Source organism: Harpia harpyja, chromosome 3 (assembly GCF_026419915.1).
Source record: "Harpia harpyja isolate bHarHar1 chromosome 3, bHarHar1 primary haplotype, whole genome shotgun sequence".
Classification (NCBI taxonomy): domain Eukaryota; kingdom Metazoa; phylum Chordata; class Aves; order Accipitriformes; family Accipitridae; genus Harpia; species Harpia harpyja.
This window is the reverse complement of record NC_068942.1, coordinates 41,826,875-41,842,838: the sequence shown is the minus strand read 5'-3', so window position 1 is coordinate 41,842,838 and position 15,964 is coordinate 41,826,875. Positions and strand designations below refer to the sequence as shown.

At 41.6% G+C, this 15,964-nt stretch overlaps 1 protein-coding gene across 1 annotated transcript in view; it reads right to left on the bottom strand.

Moving 5' to 3' along the window:
* The window catches only part of STARD9 (StAR related lipid transfer domain containing 9), a 121,478-nt gene extending 108,246 nt beyond the window's left edge, over positions 1-13,232 (bottom strand). Inside the window, exon 1 of the mRNA XM_052782216.1 lies at positions 13,132-13,232. Within this exon, the coding sequence (XP_052638176.1) occupies positions 13,132-13,178 (47 nt within the window). The 5' untranslated portion in view covers positions 13,179-13,232. The remainder of the gene's footprint in view (positions 1-13,131) is intronic.
* Positions 13,233-15,964: the final 2,732 nt, after the last annotated feature.

Genomic DNA, 15,964 nt, shown 5'->3' with positions numbered 1-15,964 from the left:
CTGCTCTGCAGGTCTCGTCTCCCTTCTCCTACTGCATTGTAGCTGGTTTTAGGCCTATCTCTCCGCTCCAGAGGTACATGATCCTACTCTCAGCAGCTCTTCCACTCTCTATCCCAAGTTTACTTGTACACTCCACAATTGAATCAGTGTTTCTTCCTGGATACCAGCTGGGGTCAGCAAACAGATTATTGAGAATAAATGGGACAGAAGACCTTGCTCTCAGTTCCTACACCTGGGCTTCAATTGTGACTTGGACAACACTGAGCTCAATTTATTAAGGCGGTGCTCAGCTGATGAGTTTTTTGACTTATGGGGATGCTGCAAGCACAATTTGGTCAACACTAGAGGATACAAGCTCAGATGCACTCAGAGAAAGCAGATCCCTTAAAACTTTTATCTGCTATGTTCTTACAAGTCTTCACTGAGCATGTTAAAGAATTTCAGTTATTTAGAACTTGGTCAGAAATGGGTAGATTCAGATGGGGAATTAAAAAAAATGCACACCAGATTTCCAGTTTTAAATAAATTGGGAAATTCAAATAAAAAGTCACCCTAAGTTGCTCTTAAATATTTTAAAAACTAGTTTTCCCTTAACCTCATCTTCTGTAGCAGCTGAACTGTTCTGGACAAAGCTTAAAAATAATTACAAATGTCTAGCCTGAGGCAGGTATTCATGAATGGAAGATTTCTACCCAAATGGTTGAAATCTGGCAAAGCTTTTAATAGTTTTAGATACCAGGATATTCTAATTGCAGACATAAAGCAACCTCAACAACAAGCAGTGCTCTCAACCCCACCTATAATAATTACATCAAACTCACTGCCTTCAGTCCACATGCATTATATACTTATATTAAAATAAATATAAAAACAGTAAAATACAAACAACACAAAATTACCGCACCACCTTTTACCACAGGGTAGCAAGGATTCCTCACTACACAGACAAAAAGCTCTATGCATCAGCTAAATAGCTTTGTTCAAGTCTTACAAGACAAGAAAGCCACCAGCAAACAGGGAGAGAATTAAAGTCTCCCCTTGCTCTGGGTGCAGATTCACAAGCACCCAGACTTTTATATTAACTGCAGGCTGTTGCTGCAAGAGGCAATTTCTCTTTGCTCTTCTAGCCTCCCACATGTGCTCCCACTTGTTTTCCTGCATCTGATCTAGCAATCACACCCCCATGCAATGACTCAGATCAGCTGTGATCAGAAAACAAACACACCAAAATAAATAAGCAAGGTGCCACAGGACCAGCCAGCCCTTCCAGAGCACTAAGCACAGTGGTCATACGGTTGCTAAGCCAAAGCAAGAGAAAAGGCAGGAACACACGGTGGTGGGAATGGAGACCCCTTCCTTCTGCAGCAGCTTACAGCCAGAGAGCATTGAGCATAAACAAAACTGGACCTGCAGCCATCCCTAGCTCTACAAACCGTACATTCAACCTCCCTCTAAACATGTGTTTATATCATGCTTCATTTAGGTACAAACCAGAGAACTTTGGGAGAAAAAGCATGGTTTAATATCTAAAGCCCAGGAGGCAAAGCAGGCTCCCAGCTGTTCTAGAAATTCTGACCTTAACTCCAGATAGCAAACACTATAAGAGTTCTCTCAGCAAAACCTGTGTTTGTCAGTACAGTCTTACACCTATGTGCACCACAGTTTGCACGTGACTGATAAAACAATCCTTCATCCCTAGGAATGGGTGTTCTGCTCCACAGGTATGAAAGCTGTATTCCTTGTACCAATAAAATCAACTCCAAAGTACACTTCTCTAGTAACACATTTGACTTCTGCTGCTCAGAAGTCACAGTGATCCTAACATTTAGTTTCCCCATTCTCCCTTCTTCCCCACTTCTTGAAAAAAATCATGCTATGTTTGGGAAATGCCTCTCTCCTTCTAAATTACTGTGCATGAAAACAAGTTATCTGTACAAAGATAGAGCTGTAGAAAGACCATTTAATGGCACATGTCCCAGGAAAGACCTGGATCTTCTCAGACACGGAAAGTTTTAGAGAAATGCAAACCCAGCAATAGGACAGTGACACAAGTACAGAATGCAGTGGCAGGGCTGTAATGGGCAGCTACAAGACAGACCTGACAGAAGCAAAGCTGCTGTGGCAGTCCAAAAAACAGGGGCAGCCCAAAGGAAGTCTCCTCATATCATTAGCTGTTCTACGGCTAATCATTTCTGCAGCCAACATGTGAAGCTAATGCAACCCCAGAGGGAAAACAGACACTCTGCAAGATGTAGAACAACGAGCCAGCAGAAAAGAATCACAGGAGGATCAAGACCCTTGAGACAGACATTTCCACAGCTTGCTGCATCTCACTGGGATGACTTCAGAGAGTACAGAAGTGCAAGGAGGTATGCAGAGCGGGAGGAAGCAGTGGGTGGAAAGAAAGGGGGCAGTTGTTTATTTTAGACTTTATAAAATTTGCCCCACTTCTCCACCCTCTCAAATAACAGTCAGGCATTTGGAGAACAAAGGAACTGACTTTTAAAAAGTTGCCCGTTTATTTTAAAAACATGTACATGCAATTAAGCAAAAATACTGGCATCATTAGCAGTAGTCATGTCATACAACAAAACAGCTTCTACAAATACAGACCACCAAAGTACTCACCAAAGTGATCAAACATACCAAAGCCAACATATACCACTCAAGTACATGAGAAATCTTAAATAATTTTTTAAAGAACTGAATACATGTCTACTCATACAAACTTTGAAAATAACCCTGCAATGTAATCGTTGCAAGTACTTATGCTTTTCTACCAATTCCCGTCACCCAGATTAACTCCAAACCCAATCTCAGCCTGTACTGAGACAGAGGACCTAAAAAGCAGTATGGCAACACTATCAATTCCTCCCCTCTTGCAGAGATTTTTTTGCTGATCTGGGCAATTGTGTAGGTTCTGGTTTTTGGAGCAATTCAATCTTTTTTCTAGACTTTTCTAAAAAAAAAAAAAAAAAAAAAAAAAAAAAAGTAGCCTTCTGTGGCTTACTGTGATGGAGAACATTTTCACACTCTGCTTACAAACACAACCAAAAGCATACCCGTAGTGAGCGTGGCAGGATGCATGACAGCGGTCACTGCTGCTGTTTCCGGGATTCTGTCACTTCCCAGGATGTGACCCATAACTATGATAGCGTATAAGTAAGGTACAACATTTACAGAACTACCTCCGCTTGTACCTGGGACACTTTGTGCCATCTAACGGCACACCTATGCAATCACCATGCCAGCAGCTGAAGTATAATCCCGAGGCAAATCTAAAGCAAGGTTTTTCTTGGTCAAAAAGTCTGAAGGTTTTATGGGGAAAACTTCAGGTACTCACATTTATCTTTTCCCTTCCATTAACAGTATATTGTACAGTGTCTCTGCCTCTTGTTTATAGGTGGCCTTGGCAGAGGTATCTTTGAGAAGCTGCCATCTTTGCACCTCCTGAGCAACTGACCAATGCATGACCTATTTTCTAAGTTTTGCTAGTCTTCAGAGAACACTGTCCCAGACAAAATGGCCTGAGGACACATCTGTTGAGAGACCAAAGGTGCAATGAGAAGAGCACCAAGAGTCAGTCCATACTGCTCCATCAGAAATTGTGGAGAAGAATGTCAAAGCCTTCAGCCATTAGAGCTTCTGCACTCTACTGACAAGGTAAGGTACCTAAAACCACAACTTTCCCAAACACAGCCTCCCTCCACGACACCAGCATAATCTGTACCCTTATCCCTACTGCTGTAACCTGTGAAAGTTGAGCTGCTAATAGCATGAACATCCTCACTTTGGCTAATGCAGGATTTTTTATTTACAAAAAAAAGTATCAACAATCAAGTAAATTTACCTGAAGTTTGTTTTCAACATTTCTCATTATTTAGTACTACCCAATACCATTTTGGATATTTCCCTTTAAGTCATAATTGTTTTACTGTGTCTTGCAAATAGGAGTGCACACCCAGTCAGCAACCCTCCTACCAAATTCAGAACAGATGTTTATAAATAATTTAAAAATCTATACTGAAGCCACGTACACAGAGTTCACCAAGACAGCACGCTGCTATACTAGACATGCTGCTCAAGTTATCTTTCAAGGCTACTCACAGCTGCACAGAGCTTTCATTGGCTCTGATAACAGCTAACACAATCTGATAGTCAAAAATCACCATTCCTAGTGATCACCGTCATCCTCATGTGGTTTCCCCCATTCTTTGTGAACATTATGTAGCAATAAAAATACTAATATTTGGCACAAAGATAAACATGAGGCATTGTCAGTGCTCTTTTCAGATACAGGCCTGCTCAAACAGTTAAAGTCTTTACTTGATCTTACTAGACTTTTGATATATATATTCATGAGCTAAGAGAGGAAGCACAGGATGGCCTCCTCCAGTCACAGTAAGCTCTGCAATCCTGCCCATGTGATGGCAAAATACAAGAACAGTGTTTCTGTCTGCACCATCTCTGAAGTCTTGTACTGCTAGAACAAGAAAGTCATGCATCTTCCTTGAGCAATCCAAATCAGAAATACTCCTGATGACCCATCAGTGCTTTGAATAGCTGTGGAATAATGATGCTTTCTCTTTCATGCAGAAGCATTGAGGGAAGGAGGAAAGTGGAGAGGAAGAAGTCTTTTCATTTGTCATACCGCCAGCATTTAAGGAAGCATGAAATAAGGAGGATTTAAAACAAAGCTACAGTCCAGTCAGTCCAGTTTCATCCACCCTTGATTTCCCAACTGTTTACTGAGTAATGAGATAGTATAATTCACGGACTTATGCATCAAAGAAATTCTGTGCAAATACCATGATTTCCATGCAAACCAGAACTCGGATACAGTGGTCAGTTTACATTCCATGAGGACAGAACTTCAACCTGCAATCATAGTTAAATAAATGACTGTGACACCGAATGCTGTGATGCACTGTCGCATCCCTCTTACTTAGGTACCTCTTTCATTGTATTAAAAGCAGCTACTACAGTAAACCCTTAAATTCTAAAATCAGAGGTGCAAAACTCCATTATTTTGTTTAAAATCTATGCTACAGATAGGAAGATGGCAAGAAAATTTTAGAAGTGCACTGCTTTTTAAAGTTCACATAAAGCATTGGACTAAAGAGAAGGAAACTGGGGAAATCCTACCCAAAACTCACATAAATTCTCTGGGCACAGTAGTGGTGTCTCACCATGTACTGCACAAAGGTTCCACAATACTAGCATCCAACCACCGCACCATTCCCCAGGGGAGATGCTCAGTGATCTCTATGCGTGCAGACACGTCATCTTACATGTCTACAACTTCTCTCAGATAAAGTATGTGGTCTTACAGAACGAAACTACCCAGCAAAGACATGGCTCTGGCCAGGTGATTTAATGACGCTGTACCCCATTTTTCTTTGCTGCATACAAAAACCCTGATCCCTGCTCCAAAACATTCTGACGCTCATAAAGTATTCTTAGGACTTGGGAGGAAAAATGTTCTATGAAAATGCAAAATATTAGTTAGAAGGCTTCCAAAAGCTCATTTTACTTTTTTTGTTTTAGGACATTTTTGTAGCTGCTTTTGCACTGGCAACAAGGGAAGTGAAAGAAGAGAAGAGACAGTTAGCTTCTTACTCTGGGAAGTAAACCACCAGTAGCTAGCACCTTGTGCTCCTGTCTTAAATGAGTACAGGCCCAGTATTGTCACATAACATCAGCAGAAGCATCATATTCTGTGGAATGGGTAGTGGTGGCCACTCAGGACATGCAGAGTCCTGCCCTTTTAAAGAGCTAGAAGGTCTGCCCTTTACCAGAGTTAGAAAATTTGCTTCATGCAACTGCAAGAATAATACATCTGGGAAAGGTTGCTGATGCAGTACCCTTATAAAAACACAGATGTGGCTTATGAAAACCACCTGCTAATGCCACGTACAGATACTAAGAGAAAAGAGCAGCCACCTCAATGATAGTTTACATGAAACTCTAAATAATAGACCAGGCAAAGGCAAATAACTAATTTGAGAGAGAGGGGAAAAGATGTCAAGATAACCTTAACAATAGGCTAGGTTACAAACAGGATACACAAATGTTAAAACACATTTGTTTGGAAGAGGGACCTCCTTTATAAACACAAAATTAGAATCTCAATGTTTCTTTTAAAAATCCCGGCTCTTCGGTGGAAAAGAAGCCTCAAATCATGAGCAATGCATAACCAATGCAGTTTGTACAGATTTTCAGAAAGCAGCTCTTGGAGGCCTGAGACAGCTCTTTCCCACCATCAGGTACCAACCCCAAAACCCATGGCTTTTGGGACAGAGTTCAACTACCACCACCTGAAGAAAGGGACTGTCATGTAACAGAAGGACACAGAGGAACAACACTCACTCAACTATCACAGGAGATAAAAGTAGATAAAAGCCTGCCACTTCTCTAGGTGTGACAGGACAACAGCACCAAAGTAGCAAGGAATATCTATATATATAGATATAGATATATACACACTAAATATATATAATTGAGAAAGGTAAGGAAAAAAGGTCAGGGTAGAAGAAAGACACTTCACTATATTATGTTCAATGGCCTGCCTTAGTCTAAACCTTGGAATAGCACGAGAACTATGTAACAGGCCTAAGCAAGCTAAAAGGTGTTTTCTGCTCTTGCCTGTTACATATTTTTTCCTATATTTATAGCTTTTCTTTTCACAGAGACATTCTGGTCCCTTTGAAATCAAAGACAATTTTGTCATCTTCTTCAAAGAAAGTAGTATTTTGTTTTGTATTTGAAAAATACATCCACATGGAACATATGTTGAATACCTATAAAACCAAATTATACTCCATCCATTTTTGAGAGAATTTTTGACTGTAATATATTTGTTGTGCTAATGGAAAATATGTACAAGTTTCTCAGGAAGTTATTTCCAATTATGTCCAGTTAATGGAGATAAGAGCAATATTCCATTAACAGGGAGCTAATTTATCTAACACACACTTGGGTCACAGAGCAAAGTTTAAGTCACCTCAAGGAAAGTACCCAAAGCAAGAAAAAAATCCTCGCATCTACCTTTAGAAATATAAAGGAAAAAAAATGTTCTCTCCTTGCAAACACTGTTTTGGTTTTTTTTTCAAGAAAGTTAAATACAAACACTTTTAAAACACTATCCAAAAAGCATAGGAAAGCTAACTTAAGCAGAAGTTGAAGTTGTAAACAAAAATAAACTGTGCAAATACTAATGATGCCAATATCTTGTGTCATTATACACTTGCATCAAATACATTTGAAGTAGTGTATCACAACAACAATTTGAATAAAGTAGGGTGGTGGCTTTTTTTTTTTTTTAAATATAATTGGAAAAGCTTTGAAATGTTAACCTAATTGTCTATGGCTATCCTTCCTCAGAATACATTCTTCTTAACAGTGGCATTATGAAGTTTTAAGACAGAGATACAACCACCTGAGCAAGGTTGGTTCAAGAAGTGCTTAAAAAGTGCAGCAGTGAGCAACTAGTGAAGAATAAACATTTTAAAAGGAATACGCTTAAATAATTTGTTTTGGTGGGGGTAAGAGGGAGAACAACAATAATCTCCAATCTGCTGTTGCTTTAATTTTATTTTGATACAGCATTTAACATCTGTTTTGCATAAGATTCAAGGAATGTTTTCTACAAAATTTGCTACAAGTTATCACTCTTGCCAGCACTAGGCCATATTGCTGTACCCAAGTTCTTGTGGTTATACATGAGCGTGTAAAATAGCTAATAGCACAGTCTATAAAACAGCAACAAGTCTTGCAAAATAATCCTTCCTTTTACTTACCACAATGTGATTACAAAGAACAAAGAGGGTGGACCACAGCAGAGAGACTAGTTAATGAAACTGGCCCTGCAGCAGATTAATAAAGGCATACCCAGTAAAAACCAACAGTGATTTTGACTTCGCATCATTTCCAGAATGATTTTAAAAGTAATTTTATTTTTCCACAAAGTTTTCCTTTTGAATAGAAACAAATATTAAATATTTACATCATAATGCACCAATCAGCTGAGCTCCTCTCTCACCTATTCACGGCAGCTACGTTCAACATGCTGCTCAGGTTAGCCTGGCACACCAAGCATGTTTCTGGAAACGGTAAGTGAGAAACTTTCCCTACAATTCCCTCCCAGCCTTGGGCTTGATCACACCTGTCACTTGAGTTCTTAGGACCTTAACTTAACTCCTCCATCCCTATCCCATCCTTAAGCCAGATTACCTGATACATCCCAATAGGAAGGCAATTAGAGGACTGTGCCATACAGAGCAGCAGTAACGAGGAAAACAACTGCTGCAGCTCAGACTGTGATAGTGAACCTGCGCAGCTGGAAGTGTGGTTCAGCTTTGCCACTTGGGACTACCAGACATTTCTTTGATGCTTACATTTGTCAGGGTGTGGAGGACAAGATCAGGAACTCCTGAGGGCATTGGGAAATAAAGAGCTGCCTAGGAGGCTTCAAGTTACAGCTTGGAAACAATGCAAAGCTGAAAAGGCAAAGGGCAGCTTTCAGGTTAATTAATCTGTTTAGCAACTCTTTCAGGTGACATGCCTATGAGGTTTGTAGAGGATGGGAGAGTTCATTTGTGAGTTATTAAAGACACCAGGAAAGACCCTTTCAAATAAGAGCTCCTTGTCAGCCTCTCCTTTTCCAGGCCACAGAGGCAGCTGAAAAGTGGAGAAGGTATTTTCAATGGCAGAATGTGTCTTCTGTTTTGCTAGGTCCTGCACAAGTAGCTCCCAAACTTCAGGGCCCATCAAACTACTTTAAACTCTCAAAAAGTGTCACAGGGCAACTTGCATGCCCTAGCGTCAAGTTTTTAACTAACACCACTCTAATTTTACAATTCAATTAAACAAACTTGCAGTGAATGATTTTAGGCCAGGCCTCAATCCACAATCGGTGAAGGAATGCAATGTCTTCTAGTCACTGGTGCATGCTAAAGAAGAGAATCCTATAGTAATGCATGAGGCTTTTTGTTGTGGTATAGAGCAGTGTTTTTTAAAATCCTTCTTTCCCATCTTTAAGACTGGTTACGTAGCAGCTCCCCAACTACACCGTGTCAAGGGAACGCATCCTGGGTACATACAAGTGAACTGAGACCAGCTGGATGCAGAGCAGAAGATGCAGTGGAAACGGATCATGGAGGAAAAGGCATGAGGCAGCTGTGCTCCATCCTGGTCCCAGCGATACTGTCCTGGACACACTGACCACTCACCTCCCAGTGGGCCTCCCATGCACAAACACAGCCCTCCCTTCCTCCTCTCACGTAACATGGGGCTGAGCAGCCACAACTCGGTACTACAATTGTGATGGGAGACTGCAGGGACAAACATTTTTGAAACCAGCAGCACATAAAAACTAGCATTGGTTTCTGCTTGCCTACATAAATAGTAAAAGGGTATGTCTCATGCTAGAGGTGTTTCTGTAGCATACGAACACCCAACACAGCTTTAAGAGAGCTGCCCAGGCACAAGGAGAGCCCTAGACACAGTACTGAAATGCTTGAAGGCTAATGTACCCTCTTTCTCAGCCAGTCACACTGTTTCCAGGTCTGGAGGGTCAGATCTGCTATCACAGCATCACACTGCAGACCGTGGTGTTGGCACACGCCACAGCAGAAATCAAGAAAGAAAAAGAAACAACATTCCTAGTTCACATAGTTACATGCAAGCACTGAAAGTGTTTCCGTCAACAGCTTCTGACTGACAGCCAAAAAAACCATTACACTTTCCTTACAAAAGTCTAATATCTAATAGACCAAGCATTAAGATGTCTGGAAATAAACCATGAAGGGATTTCATCAGTTCCCAGCTCCTATTTAATACCTGATTATTACCTATCACTATAGTCAATTTATAGCACCCACTCAAGCTTCCATATTTCGTTCTGAGGGGGGAAGTGTATTTACACAGAACAAGTATCCATGTAACCACAAAGTAACAAATCTTTTTTAGTATGTAGACTAGTAAACGTGTAATAAAGACTTCTTTAAAGCAATGTCACTACAGGGAATGTATCTGAGGGAATTTTATCCCAGGACAACTTTTTGGTGATAAAAAAATCATTTAGTCTGTTACAGGATGACTGATGACATTATGAAGAACATTGGCTACAAGCTATTTAAAGTTTAGGCAAAGGAAAAACTTCTGCATTCTGTACAACTGTACTCGCTTTATAACTATCAGGGATTATTTGTGCATAGGAGCTCTCTGTCAAAGAATGCATTGTGATGGGTGCCATACAGGCACAGAACAAAAAGACAACTCTTTGCCTTATGCTAAATAACAAGTTGCAGATGTGATTAATATGGTTTAGAAAAAAATGGAACCTTTAAACAGAAAGCAGGATTTTTATGATATCCTGTATTAACATCTTTTAACATCTGAATATTCTGTGATTTTTAAGATGCAAACCCAACCTTCATCTGCCATTGTAAATTAAATGAAAAGAAGCAACGAGCAAGTCAAGTTTGTATGATAGTCTAGAAACAACCAACTAACCTTCTAGTTCTATCTTTTACCCACAGCTTTTCAATTTTGGGGACCGTTAAAAAGCAAAGTTTAGTATTTTTGGCTGGAACTGTGATTGTACACATTACAGTACTTCAATCCAGTTGAATTGAAATTTTTCTGCAGGAATTTTTTCTTTTTAAAGCACCCAAGAGATCCTAGGAAGTCTGGCAATGTGGGTGCCTGTTAGAGGCAATCACAGCATGTGTGCGTAGAAAGGGTGAGAGGTTTGTGTGACCACAATATGGAAGTGGTACAAGAAGCTGAACTAGAAAGAGCAGGCCCTTATCCCCACTGAGAGCTTTAGTCCTTTCAATGTCTACCAAGGTTACTTTAAGCTTTCATATATTTAGTATTTGCCCCAGAGTCATTACATTTGGATAATTTTGGTCAAGGCTAGAAAGCAACTTCTCATGTCAGAGCCTTCACAGAGAATATCCAATCACTTCCCCTTCCCATTTATAAAATATAAAAATCCCTCTTGAAATGCTTTTGCTGACCTCAGCTGTGGCAACACAGTACAAGGAACAAAAGGCCTATTGCCTTTGGGGTCAAATACCACAAGACTAGTCTCTGCCTCCCCATCTCATCTGTTACACCACCACAGGTTGATTAAATGGAATTACTTAACAGGCTCTTCCCACATCACCCCCTGGGTTTCCACTCTCACCTTCGTACAAATATTTCTGCTTCAGCACCAGATTAGCTTCTCCCATGTGCAGGAGGCTGTCCGCCTTTCCGATCCTACCCTCCTCTCCAAACCACATTCCCTGCCAAACAGCTGGCCCACACTGCCTATATCGAAGGTTTTCCTGTTTATCACACCTTATCTGACAGAGTAACAGGCACCATTTAATGCTATGATGATATACACAGTGTTATGCACTATTTAATGCTACTCATTGGGGAAAAAACATTAAGACAGAAGCAGTGCAAATTTCCTCACCAGGGAGGATCTGGTGAGAGGGAGGATTACATCCCTGCCAATTCAGTCTTTGGCCTCTCGTCCCCAACTGCTAAGAAACACTCATTTTAACTTATGCCTACAGGAGACTCTACTAAGTCCGCTACATAATTGCAAATAGGCAGCCAAATGCTATTGTGGGAGAAACAAATATGTCATTGATTGCACAATGAAATACATCACCAAGTTGGACTTTTAAATACTTTCAATTTCCAGTCAACTCTGCAAGACTGAAACAAAAGGGTCCTATGGTCTGGATAACTTAGTATCATTACAAAATTGTCATTTAATGTTAATACCTAGCACTTGTATACTACTTTTTATTTCTAGAGAGCATAATGGCAATTTATTTAACCAGTAAATGCTAAGAATAACTAACATCTCGTCAAATAATATCTCCAACACTGAAGCAACACTAAGCAATGAAAGGTTAAACTTAGCTTACTTCAGTGCCACAACTCTCCTTACAATATGCCAGTATCCGTTAAAAATCTCTTCCATTCACAGCCGGACAATGAATCAGAACTATATTACCCAAACATGTTTTTAAATTAAATTATGGACAGAGTATTTTTTTAAATCAGTTACCTTTGAGTTAAAGGTCAAATATATTGAAAACCTGTAAATTACTTTCTACCTTTCCCTTTTCTATTAAGACTAGCAGGTTTGGTTGGGGGGGGCGGGGGTTTATTTTCTTCAACACTCTGGTATCTTTTCTTGGGACACACCCCCCCCCCCCCCCAGACAAATAAGAACTTAATAGTCCAACATATGCTAGCATACTGCCGGCTAAATGGCTAGGCTAGTTTTCTCGCTGGGCAACTCTTCAAGAATCATTTTCTCTACTACACGAAAGAGTTATTTATCACAGAAGGCAATGCAGTCAGAAGACAACGTGAGGGACTCATGCTAAAAAGAAAGGCAGCATCAAATCAAAGACTGGCCCTCAGAGCTCATGTCACTTTTCAAACCATTTCTGCCTGAAGTGCCATAGCATTTCTCTAACAGGAGGAGTAAATTACCAGCCACTGTAATTTTGGCTGCTTGCTTTTTCTCTTTCTTTTCCTCCCCGAATTTCCAAAGCCTGCAAGGTTTTAATTATGCATTATATCCAAACAACACCAGAGCATTGTGCTACGGCATCTTCATGTTTGTGGGAGTTGTCTTCCAGCCGTATCATTTAGCTTTTGGGATTTCTATTGGAGCCAAGCAAGCCGGGGAGGGAGCGGAGCTGAGCGACAATGGGAATATCCGGCTCTGCCTCCCGCTGGAAAAAACAGCGACAACAGAAGGGGAAGGGAAGATTCCCTGACACTGGATGACAATTGCCCTATTTTGGGGAGCTCAGGAAGAGGGAAGCCAGCCCAACAGCTCCAGTGGGTGACTTTTCCGTGAAAACTTTCCAAGCTATTCAGCGAGCCGGAGAGAGGAGTCCCGCCGCTCCTCGCACCTCACCGTCAACCTCCCCAGCGCCCGCTGCCCCTCCCTCGGTCCCGGCTAAGCCACCTCTCAGCGGCCACCCCGTCCCCCACGGCAGGACCCGCGGCGCCCGGCCACCCCTCGCAGCCGCCCCGTAACTGCCCCGCTGCCGCGGCGACGGGGACCCTCCCCGCCCCGCTCCCCCAAAACGCGCCCCGCCGCACCTTTTGCTCAGAGGCCGGACCCGCACGGCCACCTTGACGTTAGCCATGGCTCGGCTCACGCCCAGCAGCCGCGGCCGCCCGCGCCCCGGCCCCGCATCACGCCCCCGCCGCGGCGCCTCAGCGCCCGGGGAGGGGAGGAGCGGAGCCGCCCGGCCCGGAGGGAAGGAGAGGAAAGGGCGGGAAGGGGAGGGCCGGGGCCGGGGCCGGGGCCGGGCCAGGCAGCCCCCGCGGGCGGGGAAGGGACGCCGCCCCCTCCCCACCACGGCTGAGAGGAGGGGTTTCGGGAAAACTCTTCCCCAGAGCAGCGGCGCGGCAGCCTCTCCAGCACCCCAGCCGGGTTTTTCCGCCTAAGACAGGTCCGCCCGGGAGAGCGGGACCTCCGGACCAAGAGACGGTGGTTTCACTCCCCCGGCAGCACCTCCACATTCTCATTTGCGGCAGCGTAACAACCCGGATTTTAGTGAAGAGTTGAACGCCGACAGTCCGACTGGGTGGGTGCTGCCACGGAGACGCTCACTGGGGACTCCCCCAGAGAAACCGATTTGTTTCAGAAGTCAAGAACTGCCAGTCTAATCCTGCGTACGTTCGGTCACGTTTCATCTCCTAGTAACGTGCGGGCAATCAGAAAACCAGCACTGTTTAAAGCGCAAAGCACTCCACATTTAACTAATTCGACAGTAATTTAAGGAAGGCAAGTATCCCTTCCTTACTAGTGCCAAAGGAAAGCTCTCAAGTGTTTTAAAGTCCTTTGAAAACCTCCAATCTTTACGTGGGTTGATGGTGTCAAATAAAATTTTGAAACTTCCAAAGAACTATAATTGAAATCAATGTCAAACTGTTGCATTGATAAAAGTTTTGCACTTACAGCACTCCAAAAACCACCAAAAGTTTTTAAAAAATTGCTTTTAGAATATTGTCCCTGTCAGCTACTGACATTCTTGTGAAGACGTGAGAGCAAGTAGCATTGGCATAAACAAGGTGCCGGGCTCAAGGGACAATTCCCCTTTGGTTTTTGCCAGTGTTGTTACTCATTTTTAACTGGACTTTTTCTGGTTTTGCTTTTCAAAGTACGAGAAGGTCTGAGCTATATCTGAATATCATATAGGAGTGTTTTACAGACCATTTAAACAACTTCTGTTTAAATTACCTTTTAACTGTACCATTTATTTGTACTTTAGGTATAGTTCTCCTCATGAGACAATTTGCCTTAAGCTCCAGAAACGTTAAATCTAAATGAAAAAGATACCACAATACGGAAGCCTCCTGGAGTGAAGTATGGGATGGATCCTTTGGACCAAACACTTTTCCCAATTCATGACCCACCACAGAGATGCTAAAATGAATACCTACAAGCTCTGAATCACTGTTTACTTTGACAGACTTATCCCTTTAATTATGCTAAAGAATGAATTGGTACATCAATGGCAAATGGTATTAGCTAAACTCTACCAATAACGGATACAGTAAAAGAAGAAAATATGCTCAACTCTGGCATATGGCAGAAACACTTATTTGTCTTCACTTCAAGGAATTATAATGAACAAACTAACCAGAAATGTTTTCATCTTACTTCTGAAAGCATTAAACTACAACAGCTTTGATTTGCCTGACCTAAATCACTGTAAGACAATGAGAGAAAGGTTAAGCCTGTGATAGATGCACAGGACGATGATTCCAGAAGTCTGGATTCTGTTTCTTCCCATTTCACAGAACGTGCAAAGCATTTTCAGTAAAAATGCCAGCTCCTCTGGAATTGTGTGGAAGACCTTCGTTTCCACATCCGAAATGACGGCGACATGGGACTTTGGACTCAAATCCTGCAATGACATATAGCAAGTGTTCACACAAAGATCCCATTAAAGCTTATGGGACTCAAATGCCAGTTTATATTCTCAGATCCTACCTATTGACATTCTGCTTGACTTATTACAAATTGTTTCTATCCTCTTAATTTTTCTCAACAGCAGCAGAGAGGAACATCAGCTACACTTACATAGTATACTAGGGACTGGTTAAGCTATACACCTTGTCATCACACCCGGCAAATCATGTAGTCTACAAAGATTAAAATGGGATTCTCGGAAAATCTCAAACTTAGAATAGATCAATTACAAGTCAGTCAGATCAGAGTGTGCTCGACAAAGAACCAAAGATTTCTTCCTTAAGTTTTTTTGCAGTAATCAGAAAAACTACAGTGATATTTGTGTGGTACTGAGCCACCTAGTGGTTACTTTCAAAAAATAAAGGGCTTTTATTTTCAGAAATAGAAATCAACAGGTCGGATGTATGAAGAATTCAGGTAACATAAATGATGCAACAGTAGAAAGGAATACATCCACACCACTTCGAGTTTGCTCTGTATCCTGAATACAAAACTGGACATCTTCCAAAGACAACCAATTATCCTGGTTTATAGACATCCTGCCAGTGACATTTTACCAACAAGTCTTTTCATGACATAAAAGTCGCTAAGGTTGCAAACTGTAACAATCAATGCTTTTGCTAAATTGTCAGTCATACTCATGGAACAAAAGTTTTTTTTCTAAGGGGGGCACTGAAAATAAGGCAAACAATAGTTAAGGAGAGACTGAAGAATATATTTATCACTATCATAGAAGTGTGGTTTGCAAATCCATAGACTTGCCATATATCACTGAGTCCATTCCCTGCTTTCCCACAAAACCACATCATAGCCATAATAAACTGTAACTTTTAAACTAGTTTAATTTCTTGGTTGGAACTCCTATGGAAGAATAAGCTGGGACCTAAGACTTTCCACTGTTCTTTTAATTATAGGATTTTATAACAAAATAAAAAGCAAGAAACTGAGCTC